This window comes from Sus scrofa, chromosome 3 (genome assembly GCF_000003025.6).
Source record: "Sus scrofa isolate TJ Tabasco breed Duroc chromosome 3, Sscrofa11.1, whole genome shotgun sequence".
NCBI classification, from domain to species: Eukaryota; Metazoa; Chordata; class Mammalia; order Artiodactyla; family Suidae; genus Sus; species Sus scrofa.
The window spans coordinates 55,959,325-55,976,489 of record NC_010445.4 but is presented as its reverse complement, the minus strand read 5'-3'; the positions used below and the strand labels follow the sequence as shown (position 1 = coordinate 55,976,489).

At 42.9% G+C, this 17,165-nt stretch overlaps 1 protein-coding gene across 13 annotated transcripts in view; it reads left to right on the top strand.

The window, feature by feature from the left end:
* The window catches only part of VWA3B (von Willebrand factor A domain containing 3B), a 224,064-nt gene that overhangs the window by 197,108 nt on the left and 9,791 nt on the right, over nucleotides 1-17,165 (top strand). For all 13 annotated transcript variants that reach the window (XR_002342532.1, XM_021087236.1, XM_021087240.1 and 10 more), the window contains 4 exons: nucleotides 3,261-3,372; nucleotides 11,007-11,131; nucleotides 14,606-14,743; nucleotides 16,732-16,832. Coding sequence is in view for 12 of the 13 variants with exons in the window: in XM_021087236.1 (XP_020942895.1) it covers nucleotides 3,261-3,372; nucleotides 11,007-11,131; nucleotides 14,606-14,743; nucleotides 16,732-16,832 (476 nt within the window). In the remaining variant the exon portion in view is untranslated. The remainder of the gene's footprint in view (nucleotides 1-3,260; nucleotides 3,373-11,006; nucleotides 11,132-14,605; nucleotides 14,744-16,731; nucleotides 16,833-17,165) is intronic.

Here is a 17,165-nt window from a genome sequence, read left to right as displayed (position 1 = left end):
TTTGTTCTTTTTCAAAATTATTTTGGCTCTTCTGGGTCCTTTACATTTACATGTAAATTTTAAGATCAGCATCTCAATTTCTGCAAAAAATAAAACCAGAAACAAAACTTACTTGGATTTTGATGTGATTTATGTAGAATCTAGAGATGAATTTGGTAAAAAAATGGCTGTTTTAGCAACATCAAGTCTTCTCATCCATAAACATGATATGTCATTCCATTCTTAGACCTTTCATTTCTCTCAGCTGTATTTTATAGTTTTCAGTGTATGGGTCTTTCAGTGTATGAGTCTTTCATTTTGATAAATTTATTCCTTAGTCTATTCTTTTTGATTCTATTATAAAAGGAATTATTTTATTTTATTTTTAGACTATTCATTATTAGTACATAGGAAGACAGTTGTTTTTTGTATATTTATCTTACATCATGACATCATGCAAAACTTCTTAACTGTAGTAGTGTTTATGTGGCTTGCCCAGGGTTTTCCATATTTAGGATTATATCATTTATGAAGAAAGTTAATTTTACCTGTTCCTTTCCAATCTGAATTCCCTTATTTTATTTTATTTTTTTCTTGCCTGATTGCACAGACTAGAACCTCAAGGACAGTGTTAAATAGAAGTGGCAAGAGTGCCTAGCCTTGTTTCTGATCCTGAGGGGAAATCATCCCTTCTTTTACCATTAAGTATCATGCTTGTCATGGGCTTTTCACAGATTCCTGATTCAAGTCAAATAGGTCCCCTTCTAGTCCTGGTTGGTTGAGAATCTTTATTATGAAAGGCTTGTGGATTCTGTCAAATGCTCTTTCTTTGTGTATTAAAATAATAATATGGTCTTATTCTTTATCTTATTAATTTGGAGCATTACATTAGTTGTGAATCCATAATTATGGATGTGAAGCTAGCTTTACATTCCTTGGATAAGTTCTACTTGGTCACTGTGTATAATTCTTATATGTTGCTAGGTCGATTCACTGATATTTTCTTAAAGATTTTTGCATCTATATTCATGAGGAACACATGTAGTGTTCTTTTTCTTGTGATATCTTTGTTTTGGTATTGCGGTAATAGTTGGCCTTCCCTTTTCTAATATAAGTGACCTTCCCGGTAGTTTCTGGTTTCCTGGGGTTCCTCCTTCCAGTTTTTCAGCCAGAAGTCAGGGGTTTTATGTTTCCAACTCATTTGCATGCTTCCACATATTATGCTTGCATCTGGGGCCAAACAGAGGCCAGATACATAGAGGGGACAGTGGGGGTTCGCTCACCCTGTCGGAACAAGAATATTCCACTCCTGCAAGGTTTTGTCTCCTTTAGGCTCATGTTGTCAACACTGCTGCCTCTACCTAGAATTGCCTGGGGACTGAGGTCTGAGAATGGGGGAGAAAAGAGAGGGGGATTTCTATATATTTTCTGAGAAATGGGAGTTCCTTTTCCCATTTCTCAAGCCAGAACTAGAAGGCTTCTTTTAGAGCTCTCTCTGTCCATATTTGGTACCAGCATCTTGTTTTGGGCTGCCTTGAAATTAAGCCAGGGAATTCCAGAGGAAAAAAATAGTAAACAGTTTGGTGGTACTTTGAATTCTTGCCTTCTTTTCCAACCCAATTGCTACCAGTTTCTTTTCAGAATCCTTAGATTTTACCTAGAAACCCAAACACTATATGTCTATTTTTGTTTTCTAGTAATTCTTCTTATTATTATTATTAATGTATAGTTGATTTACAATGTTTTGTCAAGTTCTGTTGTACAGCAAAGTGACCCAATCACATACATTTTCCCTGTGCTGTACAGTAGGATCCTATTGCCCATCCATTCCATATAGGATGCATATGGTTATAGTAATTCATTTTAAATTTATTGTACCAGAGCAATGGTCCTCAATAATGACTTTTCTGGATGATGGAATGGAGGCTTTGGGGATTTTTTTTTTTTTTTTTGGAGGGGTGAATAGTGGGGATTGGGTCTTTCGACTAAAGATCAATAATCAAGCATAGAAAATAGGATTTAGAATTGGATTTTCCAAATCAAAAATGAAAGTACCCGTTTCTTCCTGCAGTGGACACAGTCATCACATTAACTCTAAGCCTTGGTCCTTTCCTTTGTTTTTTTTTCTTTTCTGAAATTGCCTGAGGGTAAGTCTTCCCAGAGAGATTATAACTCTGCTGGGCTCGGAAGGGGCTATCTGGAATAGGAAGGCCCTTGCTCATTTTAAAAAATCTTTTCTCTCTGTGTTCTTCAGATTGGGTTTCTGTTGTCTTCAAGTCTCCTCCACCATAACAGTTTACTCTTTAGCCCTTGCAGATATTGCATTTTTTTACTTTTAAAATTTCCATGTGGTTACTTTTTTATAGTTCCTTTTTCTCTACTGAAACTACCTTGCATTTCAAGAGTATTTACCTTTACCTCATGTACTATGGTTATAACTGCTGATTTAAAAGTCTTTCTCTGATTATTCCAACACCTGAGTCATCTCAATATTGTGATCTATTGATTGCCCTTTACTTTGAGAATTGGTTGTGTTTGCTTGCTATTTTGTACATTATTTTTGGATTATATATTGTATAAATATTAAAGTTTAATACACTGGGTCCTATTCTCTGGAAAAGTTGTCTTATTCTGAATGCTGCAAGGTAGGAATGCATCACAATTTGGTTATTCATTCTTTCATTGACTGATATTTGAATCTTCTGTTTGGGGGCTATTATAAATAAAGCCACAACAAATTAAAAAAAAAAAAGGCTGGAGTTCCTGTTGTGGCTCAGTGGTTAGCAAATCCTACTAGGAACCATGAGGTTGTGGGTTCGATCCCTGGCCTTGCTCAGTGGGTTAATGATCTGGCATTGCCATGAGCTGTGGTGTAGGTCACAGACACAGCTCAGATCCTGTGTTTCTGTGGCTGTGGCGTAGGCCAGTGGCTACAGCTCCAATTCGACCCCTAGCCTGGGAACCTCCATATGCCCTGGGTGGGGCCCTAGAAGAGACAGAAAGACCAAAAAAAAAAAAGTTGACTTATTTTGTTTTAACAAAGCTTGATTAGATTTAGACTGCCAATTTTTGCCTCATTTTCTACATGCACTGGTTCCCAATCAGTTCAGTCTTAAAAGCCTGTTCTGGATAGCAACACAAAAAGTACACCAGAGTGAGTATGCGGTATATGCATGTTCTGTAATTCTTCAACAGTGTGATTCTAGGTAGAGAACCCCAAGCTATCCTGTACCTGTGATTTTCCCTGTCTACGTTGACTTTAACCTTTTATCCTTTTTTAGCAACAGAAAATTCAAGGAGCTCCTACAAAGAAAAACAAACCGAAAAAACTAGATCCACTCAAAGGCCAGAAGGTTATTGCACGATGTGATGAAAATGGCTTTTATTTTCCAGGTAGATATTTTATTTCTTAAGAGTCCTTTGTTAAATAATATGATACTGGGGACCAGAAGTTCTTAAACAGTGCTTCCATAGGACACTGACACTTCATGAGCTGTTCTAAGGTATTCCACTTCTAAAATGAAATGATGATGAGGTTTCTTCCCATATTTTTGGGGAAGTAATAGCCAGAAAAAATTATTTTAATCTTTGATTTGTTTAGTAAACACATTTTTACCACATATATGCTGTGCTCCATCTATGTAATGGTACCTATGGGAAATGGTGGTGCGGACAGGAAGAATAAGTTGTGTCTGGGACAGGATGAGCTGTAGGTACACCACTGGCACTAAAGTTGCAAGAAAGCAATTGGTGACATGGGTCTAGAGTCTGGAGAGAAAATCTGCATGGAGACTGAGTTAGCATTTTTGAATTTTTTTTTTTTTTTTTTTTTTTTTTTTTTTTTAGGGCTGCACCTACGGCATAAGGAGGTTCCTAGGCTCGGGGTCAAATCAGAGTTGCAGCTGCCGACCTACACCACAGCCACAGCAACGTGGGATTCGAATCTGCATTTTTGTTTATTTGTTTGGTTGGTTGGTTTTTTTTTATGCTATCTGGAGACAGAGATTTTTGACACATCAACACAAAAGTAGTCACCGAAATCGTGGTAAAAGCCTATTGAGGAAAGAATCCTAAGGAGGGGTTTTCAAGCAGAAAGATTCTACCTCAAAATACCTCTGATCTTCCTTATATGTCAATCACCAGTTTAAAAAAATTCTTTATTAAAAACTTAGTTAAATCTGCTTCTTAAGTGGGAAAAATACTTCAGCAGGAGTTTGGGTTTCCCGCGGACATATATATAGAAAAGACAACTAGGATATTTTATTTGAAATTTGGTTAATATGTTTTAAAGTTGACTGGCTGAGAGTAATGTGGATCCAAGCATTTGAGATGAGCTCATAGATGTAGGCATGAAACTTATTTGCAGGAGCAGGGCCTGAGAAACTTCCATTTCTCTAGGGCTTGAATTTGCTCAGGGTTCATTATAGGAGGCCACCCCTGCTTGGTTTTTGGAATCTGAGCCATGGAAAGGGATTCAAGTTGAATGTGGCCATTGAATGGAAATGCTCAAAAGGACTAGATTCAAAATGGCTGGGTTAGGGCTTGGGATCCTTTTGCTGGCCAGAGGCTCAGACAAAAAAAGGAGTATTGCTCAGACTTTTCTTCAGCACATTCCCTGATAAGATAAGAAAAGGCAGAAGACCTATTGCTGGTGACCTGGCAGAGTAGAGGAAGCAGCCATAACTCACAGTCACGTGCAGTACCTGAGGCCATGTCAGCAGTGCTGTGGTTGTTTTTAAATATGCAGATAGAAGCAGAGAGCACATTCCAGAGCCTGGAATTGGCCATCAGGGAATTTTTAATTTGTGGCTCAATTAAGTCATTTTAAAGATAGTAAACATTTGAATTTAGGAGTTCCCCTCGTGGCGCAGTGGTTAACAAATCCGACTAGGAACCATGAAGTTGAAGGTTCGATCCCTGGCCTCACTCAGCGGGGTGAGGATCCGGCACTGCCCTGAGCTGCAGTGTAGGTCACAGACATGGCTCGGATCCTGCATTGCTGTGGCTCTGGCATAGGTCCGCGGCTATAGCTCCGATTAGACCCCTAGCCTGGGAACCTCCATATGCCGCAGGTACGGCCCTAGAAAAGACAAATAAATTAAAAAAAAAAATTTGAATTTAGTTGTATGATTAGTTATTTTGATTAGCGGCTAGTTAATAAATACTGACACAGCCAAATTAAAAGATAATGCATGGGTTGTACTTGGTGTTTGGATCTACTTAGTTCTTCTTCCTCTCCTCACGGCCCCAGCCTCCCAGCCCCCATGCCAAAGTCAGTGAATCTTGTCTTTCTTTCCTTTTTTTGTTTTCAGTCACGCTGAGCCCACGGCATGCAGAAGTTCCTGGGCCCAGGATCCAACCTGCGTGACCTGAGCCACAGCAATGACAATGCTGAATCCTTAGCCACTAACCACTAGGGAACTTCCAATGAGTCTTTTCTTTAATTGGGATTTTCAACTCTATTTTATCCTCATAGAGTTATTTTTTTATAAAAAGAAATTTCAAACTTACAGAAAATTTGCAAAATAGAGAACTCCTGTATACTCTTTACCCAGATGTACCAATTTTTAACATTTTGTCACATTTATTTTACCACATTTATTTTTACTTTTCTATTCTCTGTTTGTGTTTCTCCTTCCCTTTACCCACAACATACACTTTATTTTCTCTGAACTATTTGGGATTAAGTAACATCGGGCCCCTTCTTAATACATCAGAGTGTATTTCTCAAGAACAAGGGTGTTCTCTTAATATAACCACAGTCAAGTTATTAAATTCAGGAAATTTAATATTATTATATATTTATCTATTTCAATTTTGTTAATTGTTCCAATATCCTTTTTAGCATTTTTTTTCTCTTCTATGAGGTCCCAATTCAAAATCATTTCTAAATGTGTTTAACATGTCCCTTAGTCTTCTTTAATCTAGAATCATTCTCCAGCCTTTCTTATCATTGTCACAATACTGACATTATTCAAGAGTGAGACCAATGGCATGTTCTGTTATGTCATGTTCCTCAATCTGGGTTAAATTATATTCAGCTTGTGTGTTTCTGGCCCAAGAGAGTGCTACCTAAGTGATGTCACTGATGCCACGGCCCCCTCAGGGTGTCCCACACGAAGGCACACGATGTCCACATCCGCTTATTGCTGACAACTATTAGATCACCTGGTCACTGGGCTTTACCGTCTTTCCCCCTTCCAAAAAAGAAGGCCACATAGAGTTTTGTGAAGCACGGGCATGGTGTTCATTGGTGACTCCTTTTCTGACAACGTTTGTTCAAAACCTCTTAAAAGTTTTTAATGAAAAAGCTGGCTTCCAGATGTCCCTGTGCAGAAGGCAGCTTTGGGGTAATTAGGTCCGAGTCGCTTCGTTGTTGCTGCCATCCTTGGGAACCAGGGCAGGGATTTCCGCATGGCTAACTCTGTTCCGGGGTCAGTGTGGATTCACTAGTGCAGGAAGATGGCACAGTGCAGACTAGAAGTGATGAGCTGGTAGCCTGCCTTTCGAGATGCTGAAAGACAAGGCAGATGCACCTCAGAACCCTGTCTTATTTTTTATTTTCTTGTGCTTGAAATCGATTTATAGTTACTTATTTTTTGACTAAAGAAAGAATGTGTGAGCATCCATACTATAGCCACATACACTTCTCAGTCTGGGAGATGTGGGAATCATTGGGCTTTTAATCCATTCCCTTCTTTCCCTTGCCCAACACCCGCCTCTCCGCCCCATTCAGAAACTGAAGCCCAGAGAACTTTGGTGACATGATTTAGGGTCAGAAAATCCTAATTTTTTAAAATTTAAAGTCTCTGTCTTGCCTCTACTAGTCACGTGACTGAAGTCACTGAAGTTCTCTAAGCCTCAGTTTCTTTTTCTTTCCAAATGAGTTTTAAAACAATTAAAGCTCCCATAAGATTGTGGTATAGGTTCAATATGACCATGTACAGCAGTTTGTAAATTGGAAAGTGTTAATTACCTGTAGAGTTTTTCTCTTATCTCCTCTTAGAAAATATAAACAACCCACTGGGGTTCTCACCCAGGGATAGAGGGAGCTGCTGGCAGTTTAAAAACTTTAACAGTTTTAAAACTTTAAAAGCAATTGGAAAAAGCAAAAACTAGCACCGTGGGCTATAAAGGAAACCTCTGAGACAAAAGGAAGAGGAAGCTATGATGGGGAATTCCTGCTGAGGTGCAGCGGGTTGAAGATCCAGCACTTTCTCTGTGACAGCACAGGTTTGATCCCCAGCCGGGCCCAGTGGGTTAAGGATCAGTGTTGTCACAGCTGTGGCCTAGGTCATGATGACTAGACGTGTCAGCTCTCAGTGGAGGGGGGCAGGTGGAGGGGGCACTTCTAGTGGAACAGAGCTCACTCCTTTTTCAGTAGATGAAATTTAAGCTGGACTGTGACTGTCAGAAAGTCTTACAGCGAGAGGTTAAAAAATTCCACTTTCCTGACCGAGAAATTCCTGCTTGGAGCAAAGGTTGAGCACTATTCCTGCTCTTTCATCAAATGAACTGACCTCTGCTGTCTTCTTAGACTATTTCTTCAGTCCTCTCACCTCTAAGCACGGGCAGTGTTTTTGCTGAGGGTCTCGACGGGGAAGCGCCCCCCCCTTCTCCTGCCTGGGTGCAGAAGAGCCCCCTGCCCGCGGTAGGGAGGCAGGCTTGTACCCAGGAAGATAATGGGTCACTGAGCCTCTGCTGAGGCCAGCTCAGCAGGATGGGGCTGAAGAACGGGTACTGTGGAACTTAAGGAAAAAAGTTAACATAAAACAAGACACAGAGACATTTATCTTAAGTAAAGGTGGGAACCGGGGCACTCAATATCTCAGGGACCAAGAGCCCTGCCTCAAGAAACCACAGCTTTTATTGTGCTCTTTAGATGAGATCAAGTGAGGAGTGGCTATGGGTGGATGATACAGGGTTTGTTTACTATTATATAAGTTCTTTTGTTATTTTAAAAGCCACTTAGCTGGTAAAAGGTTAAGCTCTTACTCTTAACACATAACAGTTCTTAAGCTTAAGTCATTTACCAGCACTGTGACTGTTTTTCAAGCGGTAAGATGGGATAAAGTAAGGCAAGAAGATGGGGTAAAGAAGGACCAGATGGAGTTTTCAAAGAAACATGTCTTGCGGCAAGCCTCTACAAGAAAGACCAAAAGCAGTGGAGGCACTTCTGCCTGTTGGTCCAGCCTTGGGAGCTCAGGCACCAGAAACAGTCCCAGGAGATGTTTCAGAGCAGGAAACATGGTCCCACCTCTCCGGGGCTGAGGAAGAGAGAAACTAGCATAAGGACAACCAGAAATGGGGAGCTGCTCTTGAATCAGGACCTAGACACGGCAGTCCCTCCTTAATGAAGTGGAGGAGGAGTAAGTGCAGAGGCCAGGCCTCCAGCAGCAGAGAACAAGCCAGCTAGAGGCCGACACTGTGAGGCTAGTTCCTGAGTCTGATTGGAAGCAACTGCACTAATTTCTGGAAGCGAACAAAGGCCCACATCTGCAGAGGTTGCCCTAAGAAGCAAACAGAATTGAAGGGACATAGAAGAGGTGGGAGTAACATACCAGCAGTGTAGATCTGATGATCTAGAGCAGGCCCGGCAGCCTTTTGAGTAAAAAGTAGATGGTAAGTGGTTTAGACTCTGGGCCGTACAGTCTGCAGCTACTCACCTTAGGCAAACACCTGGAAAACTGCAACCCAGGTTGAAGGCTGGATTCTACAAAGTCCCAAAGGCTATGAATTTGAGGAGGGTCACTCCAGCCAACGAGGTCATCTTGGCAGCTCAGACCTGTCCCCAGCTGGTAGAAGGGGGTGGGAGCTCATGGGCGGTGGCAAGGGAGGTGAGGGGTTGTCAGGATTTCCCTCAACTCAGAGTGCTTTCTTAATTGTTTTGTTTTGTTTTTAATTTTTTTGCTTTTTAGGACTGTATCTGTGGCATATGGAGGTTCCCAGGCTCGGGGTCCAATCAGAGCTACAGCTGCCAGCCTACACCACAGGCACAGCAACACAGGATCTCTGCTGCATCTGTGACCTACACCATAGCTCACAGCGATGCCGGATCCTTATCTCACTGAGTGAGGCCAGGAATCAAACCTGTGTCCTCATGGATGCTAGTCCTCGTTAACCGCTGAGCCACGATGGGAACTCCATTGTTTTTATAATAGGAACTCTTTCTAAAGAGTAGTGTTTGTTTTCTAATTCAAAGGGTAAAGTCAGTTTATGATAGAAAATGTGTGAATATTGTGTAAAGAACATTTCAAAAACCAAACTGAATGTTTAGTCCAATTAGAACACAGAGTTCTCTTGTGGCACAGCAGGTTAAGAATCCAGCATTGGCTGCTGTATCTCAGGTTTAATCCTGACTTGGAAACTTCCACATGCATTGGTCATGACAAGGGAGGGAGCAAGGGAGGGAGGAAAATTTAAAGCTGGGTTTCATTTTGTGTTTTAAAAAAGGTTTTTTTTTTTTTTTTTATTTCTTTAGCCATTTAAAACAAGAGATATGGACTCTGAATGAAAGCTGGGGCTGCGGCACTAGGCCTTCAGGCAGTGGGAGCCCAGTGGGGATGAGCATAGTTCTGTCTAAGGGAGTAGGGGTCCCCAGCTGCTGGGGACGTTCCATGTCAAAACTTCCTCCTAGGACTCCCGCTGTGGCACAACGGATCAGTGACATCTTGGGAACCACTGGGACCCTGGTTTGATCCCTGGCCTGGTGCAGTGGGTTAGGGATCCAGCATTGCCACAGCTGATCGGACTGTGGCTCTGATCTCTAGGCCAGGAGCTCCACATGGCGCAGGACCGCCAAAAATGAGCCAAACAAAAAACAAAAAACAAAAAACACCAACTTCCTCCTAATGCTTTTAATCTCTCTCTCTCTTTTTTTTTTTTTTTTTTTTTTTTTTTTTTGGTCTTTTTGCCATTTCTTGGGCCGCTTCTGCGGCATATGGAAGTTCCTAGGCTAGGGGTCGAATCAGAGCTGTAGCCGCCAGCCTACACCAGAGCCACAGCAATGCAGGATCCAAGCCGCATCTGCAACCTACACCCAAGCTCACAGCAATGCCAGATCCTTAACCCACTGAGCAAGGCCAGGGATCAAACCTGCAACCTCATGGTTCTTAGTCGGATTCGGATTCGTTAACCACTGTGCCATGACGGGAACTCCCTTTTAATCTCTTTTTAATGGGAAAATAAATCTCAACCAGGATAAATGACATGAACCTTAACACTGATATTTTCTTTTCTGGTTATGATCATCTCTCTGCATCTAACTAAAAGATAAGAAAACTTCTTGGTTTTTTTTGATGAAAAACTGATGAATTCCTATTTCCTTTCACTTTCACAATTTAACAATAATGATTTTCTTTTTTCTTTCTTTCTTTTTTTTAATTTTTTTTTTTTTTTTTAATTTTTAAGACTGCACCACAGCATGTGGAAGTTCCCAGGCTAGGAGTCGAATAGGAGCTACAGCTGCCGGCCTACACCACAGCCACAGCTACTTGGAATCCAAGCCTTGTCTGTAACCTACACCACAGCTCATGGCAACACTAGACCCCAGACCCACTGAGCAAGGCCAGGAATTGAACCTGCATCCTCATGGATACTAGTCAGATTCATTTCCACTGCACCACAATAGGAACTCCAACAATAATGATTTTCTATCTCCAGGTCTTAGAAAGAGAATATGTCTATAACATAAGTAAATAAGGGAATCAGATGGTAGGATGTGTCGGGAGAGGGTATTTCCAGGAACAGGTTTCCATTAAAAGAGCTGCTCGATGCTGGTTGAACAACTTTCCAAGTATTCTCTTAGCTTCCCAGCTGAGCTCCAACCAGAACACGGCACTGCCCACCTTTAAGCTGGCCAACCCAGCAGGCCTCATATGGTATCCAGTGTTATCCGGTGGCAAAATCAAGGAGCACGCTCTTGTAAGCAGGCAATGTGCTATAACTTAGCGAAACCAATAGGATGGGGCAAGCCTAAGAGAACAGACATTGTCTTTATATTGTATTTTAAATTTGATTCCTTACAGGGGTCGTGAAGAAGTGCGTAAGCCCCACCCATGCACTCGTGGGCTTCAGGTATGGAGACACCAAGGTCGTGCCAGTCTCATTCATCACGCCTATCGGGGGCGCCATGCCCTGCCCACTGCTCCAGGTACCTGCTCCAGCCATCAGTTCCCAGGCCCCTTTTCACAATTCCCAGAGCTCTGGATCACAGTCGTCCCTGTTGCTGTGACCTCCTGGCTGGCAGTTTCTTCGCTCCTGACCCTGATCTGCTAACACCCTGTGAAGTGGCTCAGGGCTGCATAGACCTGTTGGCACTGCTCCTTGAGGCCCTTGTTGCTTTACAGACAATAGAGGGTCAGAGCAAAGGAGTTGCTTTAACTGCTGCTGCTCTTGAAACTTTAACGGCAAAGCATTAGACTGAAGCAGATTTAGTAACAAGGATGAAGGTAGTGTTTTCCTTGACCTTGTAGTCAGCTGATGCCAGACTTTGATGCCCTAAGCAGTTACTCCTGAAGGCATAGTCCAGGGGTGAGCTGGGCTCCTGTGCTGTTTATAAATTCCTCACAGCTATGCTGTGCCTGGCCCAGCCTCTGGCACTGTCCTCATGCCAGAGAGTAAAGAGAAAGTCCCTCCAAAGTGCTGCTCCTGTTTCTTAGATATCGTGAACCAGGAGAAAAAGTGCCAAGGAGCGCTCATGGGATTCCAGGTTGGTTGTCTGTTCCCGTGTCCCCTGAGCAGACACAGACCACACATCTGTGCACTTGACCCCTGACCATTAACCTGCCCAGCAGCCTCTGTACACAACTTCATAAGACTCTCTTTCTGCTGGAAGTTATCTCTTTGTGACTTTTCCCCATGGATTCCAGATGTGAGCTTTGAAGCCACATGAAACACACCTGCTCCTTTCCTCTGTCCCCGATAGCCCTTCAGATATAGGAGGGCACTGTCCACTCTCTCCCTGGTCCTAATGCGAAATATAACAGGTTCCCTCTGATCTGGGAGAGGCAGCAGTGAGGGATGGCTTGGAGCAAGATCTTAATTCCCTGCTCAGGAATTGAACCTGGGCAGCCTGGGTAAAAACCAGGAATCCTAACCTCTAGACCATTAGAGGCCCCAGGTCTTCCCTGCCTTGAAAAAATTTTTTTTACAAAGAGATGGAAGCTGTAAAACAGACACAAAGTTTATTATAAGCACAGCACATGTGGGAGAGCACACAGAGAAGCAGTTTAGAAGCAGAACAGCACCCTTGGAGAAGGGTGTAGACATCCCTGCTAGTGAGGAAGATGCTAAAAGGGTATTTTAAATCACTTGTATAGGGGCAGTTCTTCTGGGTCTTTGTTTTCCTTTGGCCAGTTATCTTGTTTTATTTCTCACACCTGATCAGACCTAGGGCCCTCCCTGATGCATGCACATCTTTTAGCCAAGGTGGAGTCCCATGCCAGGGTTTATGGGCAGATTGACAACACCTGTTACGGGGCATTGTGCTGCCCTCTTTGACCACTGAGCAGTCTTTCTGTGTATGTGTCGTTGGGGAGCTCTCCTTAACCTTATGAGTGATTGATGCTGTATCTTGTCTTTTTACTCCAGCAGAGCGCAGCTCCTGCCATTAACTTTTCCTTGAAGTGCCAAAGAGAAACAAACTCCATTTACCCGGTCTGACACATCCCAGCTGTCCTCAGCCCAGGGGCCCATCTATCTCCTACCTTACTTCAACCAGTCTTTGTAGGATATGTTTTCCAGACCCTTCGCCACCTCACTGACTGTCCCTGAGTTCCTTGTCAAGTGAAGTCCTGCGAAAATGAGGCTTCCTCAAACTGATTACAAAATTCTAGCTATGGCCCGACGAGCCCTGAGGACTTTGGAACTAGCAACTCTTTACAACTGAGAAAAATATATATATTTGGATTCTAGCATCAGTTCTTGCTGATCATGTCAGGATGGTTTTTTTTATTGAAGTATAGTTGATTTACAATGTTGTGTTAGTTCCTGGTGTATATAGCAAGTTAGATAGATAGATAGATAGATAGATAGATAGATAGATAGATAGATTCTTTTCCATTTTGGTTTGTTACAGGATATTGAATACAGTTCCCTATACTATACAGTAGGACCTTGTTTTTTATCTGTTTTATATGTAATAGTTCATATCTGCTAATCCAAAACTCCTAATTTATCCCTCCCCCACCCCCTTTCCCCTTTGGTAACCAAATTTGTTATCCATGTCTATGAGTCTCTTTCTGTTTTGTAAATAAATTCATTTGTGTCATTTAAAAATTTTTTATTTTATTTTAATCTGGCTGCACACAGCATGTGGAAGTTCCCAGGTCAGGGATTTAACCTGAGCCACAGCAGCAACCCAAGCCACTGCAGTGACAACACTGAATCCTTAACCTGCTGTGCCCCAAGGGAACTCCTGTGTCATATTTTAAATTCTACATATAAGTGATATTATATGGTATTTGTCTTTTCTTTCTGTCTTAACTTCACTTAGTATGATAAACTCTAGGTCCATTCATATTGCTGCAAATGGCATTATTTCATTCTTTTTTATGGCTGAGTAGTATTCCATTTTGTGTGTGTATATGTACCACATTTTTATCCATTCATTTATCAATGGACATTTAGGTTGCTTCCATGTCTTGGCTATTGCTAATAGTGCTGCTATGAACATTGAAATGCATGTAATTTTTCGAATTACAGTTTTCTCCAGATATGTGCCCAGAGTGGGATTGCTGCATAATAAGGAAATTCTATTTTTAGTTTTTTGGGTTTTTTTTTTTTTTTGTCTTTTTGCCATTTCTTGGGCCGCTCCCACAGCATATTAAGGTTCCCAGGCTGGGGGTCGAATCGGAGCTGTAGCTATCAGCCTACGCCAGAGCCACAGCAACACAGAATCCGAGCTGCGTCTGCAACCTACACCACAGCTCACAGCAATGCCAGATCCTTAACCCACTGAGAAAGGCCAGGGATCAAACCTGAACCTCATGGTTCTTAGTCAGATTCGTTAACCACTGCGCCATGACGGGACCTCCTTATTTTTAGTTTTTTAAGGAACCTCGATACTGTTTTCCATAGTGGATGCATCAATTTTATATCCCTACCAACAGTGTAAGAGGCTTTCTTTTTCTCCACACCCTCTCCAGTAGTTTTCGGCTACACCCACAGCATGCAGAAATTCCCAGGCCAGGGATCAAAGTGACTCTAGCCACGCAGTGACAGCACTAGATCCTTAACCATTAGGTCACCAGGCAGCTCCTAGCATTTGCTATTTGTAGACTTTTTAATGATGGCCATTCTCGCCTGTGGGAGGTGGTACTCCATTGTAGTTTTGACTTGCATTTCTCTAATAATTAGCATGTTGAGCATCTTTTCATGTGCCTATTGGTCATCTGTATGTCCTCTTTGGAGAAATGTCTCTTTAGGTCTTCTGCCCATTTTTTGATTGAGTTTTTTTTGTTGTTGTTATTGAGTTATATGAGCTACATTTTGGAACTTAAGCCCTTGTTAGTTGCATCATTTGCAGATATTTTCTCCATCTTGGGTGTTTTAAAACAAGCATGTCAATATTGTGTATAAGATCTATAAGAAAAATATTTGCTATGAAATATGTTCTCATCTACAGGTTGGCGATTACGTGTTTGCCAAAATTGTGATACCCAAAGGCTTTGACTTCTACGTCCCCGCCATTGTCATCGCACTTCCAAATCAAGATGTGGCTGAAGATAAGCTCTACACAGTTTTAAAATGTAACAATCGGAGAGTAAGTAAACTTGCCTTTAGAAAAGGACTTCCTCGCTAGGCAGAAAGTGACTTCTTTCACTCCAGCCTTTCTTGTGGGCAGTGCCAAGCTCTTTTCCGGCTTGATGTGACTTCCCTGGCAATATCTGTTCCCCCGACACATCTACCCCCTGTGATTAGTGTTCTGTCCACTGTGCAGTACAGCATCTGCCCTTGCCAAGACCACCACAGCCTCCTAACTCCATCAGATGGTCGTGGGAGTTTGTTCCCCATTTTGTGGCTGGGGAGACTCACTCCAGTTCTGGCTTACAGCCCCACTGGCTCTCCCTGGGAATTTCTCCTAAATGTTTTAGAAAAAACTTTGATCAGTTTACACATCTGATGAGGTGACTTGGCTGCCTGATGCGCCCCCCACTCCACTCCCCACCCACCCACACACATACACTTCTCAGCAACCTCAAGGAAAAGCCAGCGTGACCCCACCCTGACCCCTGCCTCCCTGTGAGCTTGCTTTCCTGCCCAGTGGAAGGCTCACTGTTTCCTGAACAGAGTGCACTTCCCAGGCCCCTCGGTTATAACCATTCCTGGACTGCCCTCCCAACCTTCTTTCCATAAAACCCCCTGTTGCCCCAAGATGCTGCCCGATTTCTCCTGAGGCCTCGGGTTCCCCTGCACACAGTGCTGCCTTCCTCCCACACTGGCTTCCTCATCAACCTCCCAGCTCCTTAAGGGTGGGGACTGGGTCCTGTCCATGTTCGCCTCCCAGGCACAGCTCCTGATGAGGGGACCGTTATCACAGTTGCTTTATAAGGTACGTGAATGAATGATGTTTCTAATGGAAATAACATTCTCTTGATGGCCCACTTCATATGCCTGGAAAATATATTGGGAACAAAAAGCAGCGAACAAAACCATCGTGCTATCTTCAGCTCTTCCTGTGTGGTTCAGGCACTGCCCCGGGTGCTTCACACACAGGGCACAGTTGAATCTCAGAATACCGTGATTCTCTCATCCCCATTTCCAGATAAAGACCCTGGTGCAGAGGTGAGGTTGTACCCAGGGTGAGCAGTAGAACAGGCATTTGAACCCAAAAAACCTGGTTCCTGCGTTCTAAATGCCTGTGTCCAGCTGCCTAGTAAACAATAAAAACATCCAGTCAGTTCTTGACTATAGCATGAGATGTGTCCATCAGGAAGGTGTCATGGTAATGAATTTGGGGATGAAGGGATGAACTTGAGGATGGATGAGTGAAGTCCCTCAGAGCCAGTGGCCCCAGGAGCACTCTATCCAATCCAACAGAACAAGAGGGAAAACCCCTGAGAGATAACGGACTTCCTGGAGCTGTTCGGGTGGCAGGGAAGCAGCCTAGAAGGGCAGCAGGTGGAAACATCTGCCTGTTGCCCCTGCTCTGGGGATATCTACCAGGCAAGGAGGGAAAGCAGATCAAGGATGTTGGAAGGGATGCCCTGGGCAGTCCCAGGTGTGGGGAGATGAAGCAGGTGACCAGGAGGAAGAGCCTGGGAGCCCAGCAAGGACCTTGGAAGTTACCCACAGGGCAGTGGGGCCCTGGACTAGATGGTGTGGTCGGGGGCGGGTGGACACTGAGGGTAAATCTGATAGAATTTCTGGGAATTTCTGGGGCTGATGGTAGGGCATTCCGCAGGGGGCAGTGGCGATGGTTTATAAGTCCAGGAAAGAGACAGCCAAGGCTGAAATTGAGATAGGAAGCAAGGGTGGGTGTGTGGGTGTGTGTGCACCACACACACACATCTTCTGTGGGTGGTCTTGGCAAGTAATCCAGGTCATAGAGAAATGACAGAGAGGACTCAATGACTTTTATTCAGTGTAAAATTATCAAGCTAGACTTTGCATTTCAACTGCCCTCTTAAGTGTCACCAGGAATAGGCTAATGACTGGTAGCTATTATAATGGGTTGAGCTAGAATAAAATTACATCTGAATGGTGGCCATTGCTGATTCAAATGAATGAACCCTTTTGGTATTATTACAGGAATTTTGCCCTCGGAGTGCACTTATTAAGATCAGCCAAAACAAATATGCCCTCTCTTGCTCTCATATCAAGTCACCCCCAATTCAGGAGGATTCAAAAGTGTAAGTGGACCCAACTTTTTGACTTTCTGAATTTTATTTATATTTCTACACTTTTGCTCTGGTTCTGAGTTGAGATCCATGATCTCTGAACACTTGGGGAGAGAAGCAAAGGTGGAAGACTTCCTCCTCAAATGTAGTTCTGTGATGCTGAACCCTCAAGGTCATGCCTTTTTTCCTGCAGGTTGTTGGTCTGCCTGGCTCTGATCTCAAATTCAGCATTATGTATTTTACCCTTCAGGAAAGCATTCAATCCTGTCGTGAATCTGAAGGGATTATTTTCCTTTTATTTGTAAGGATTCGAGGCCTTTTAATGATGTCTCACTATGTTGCAGT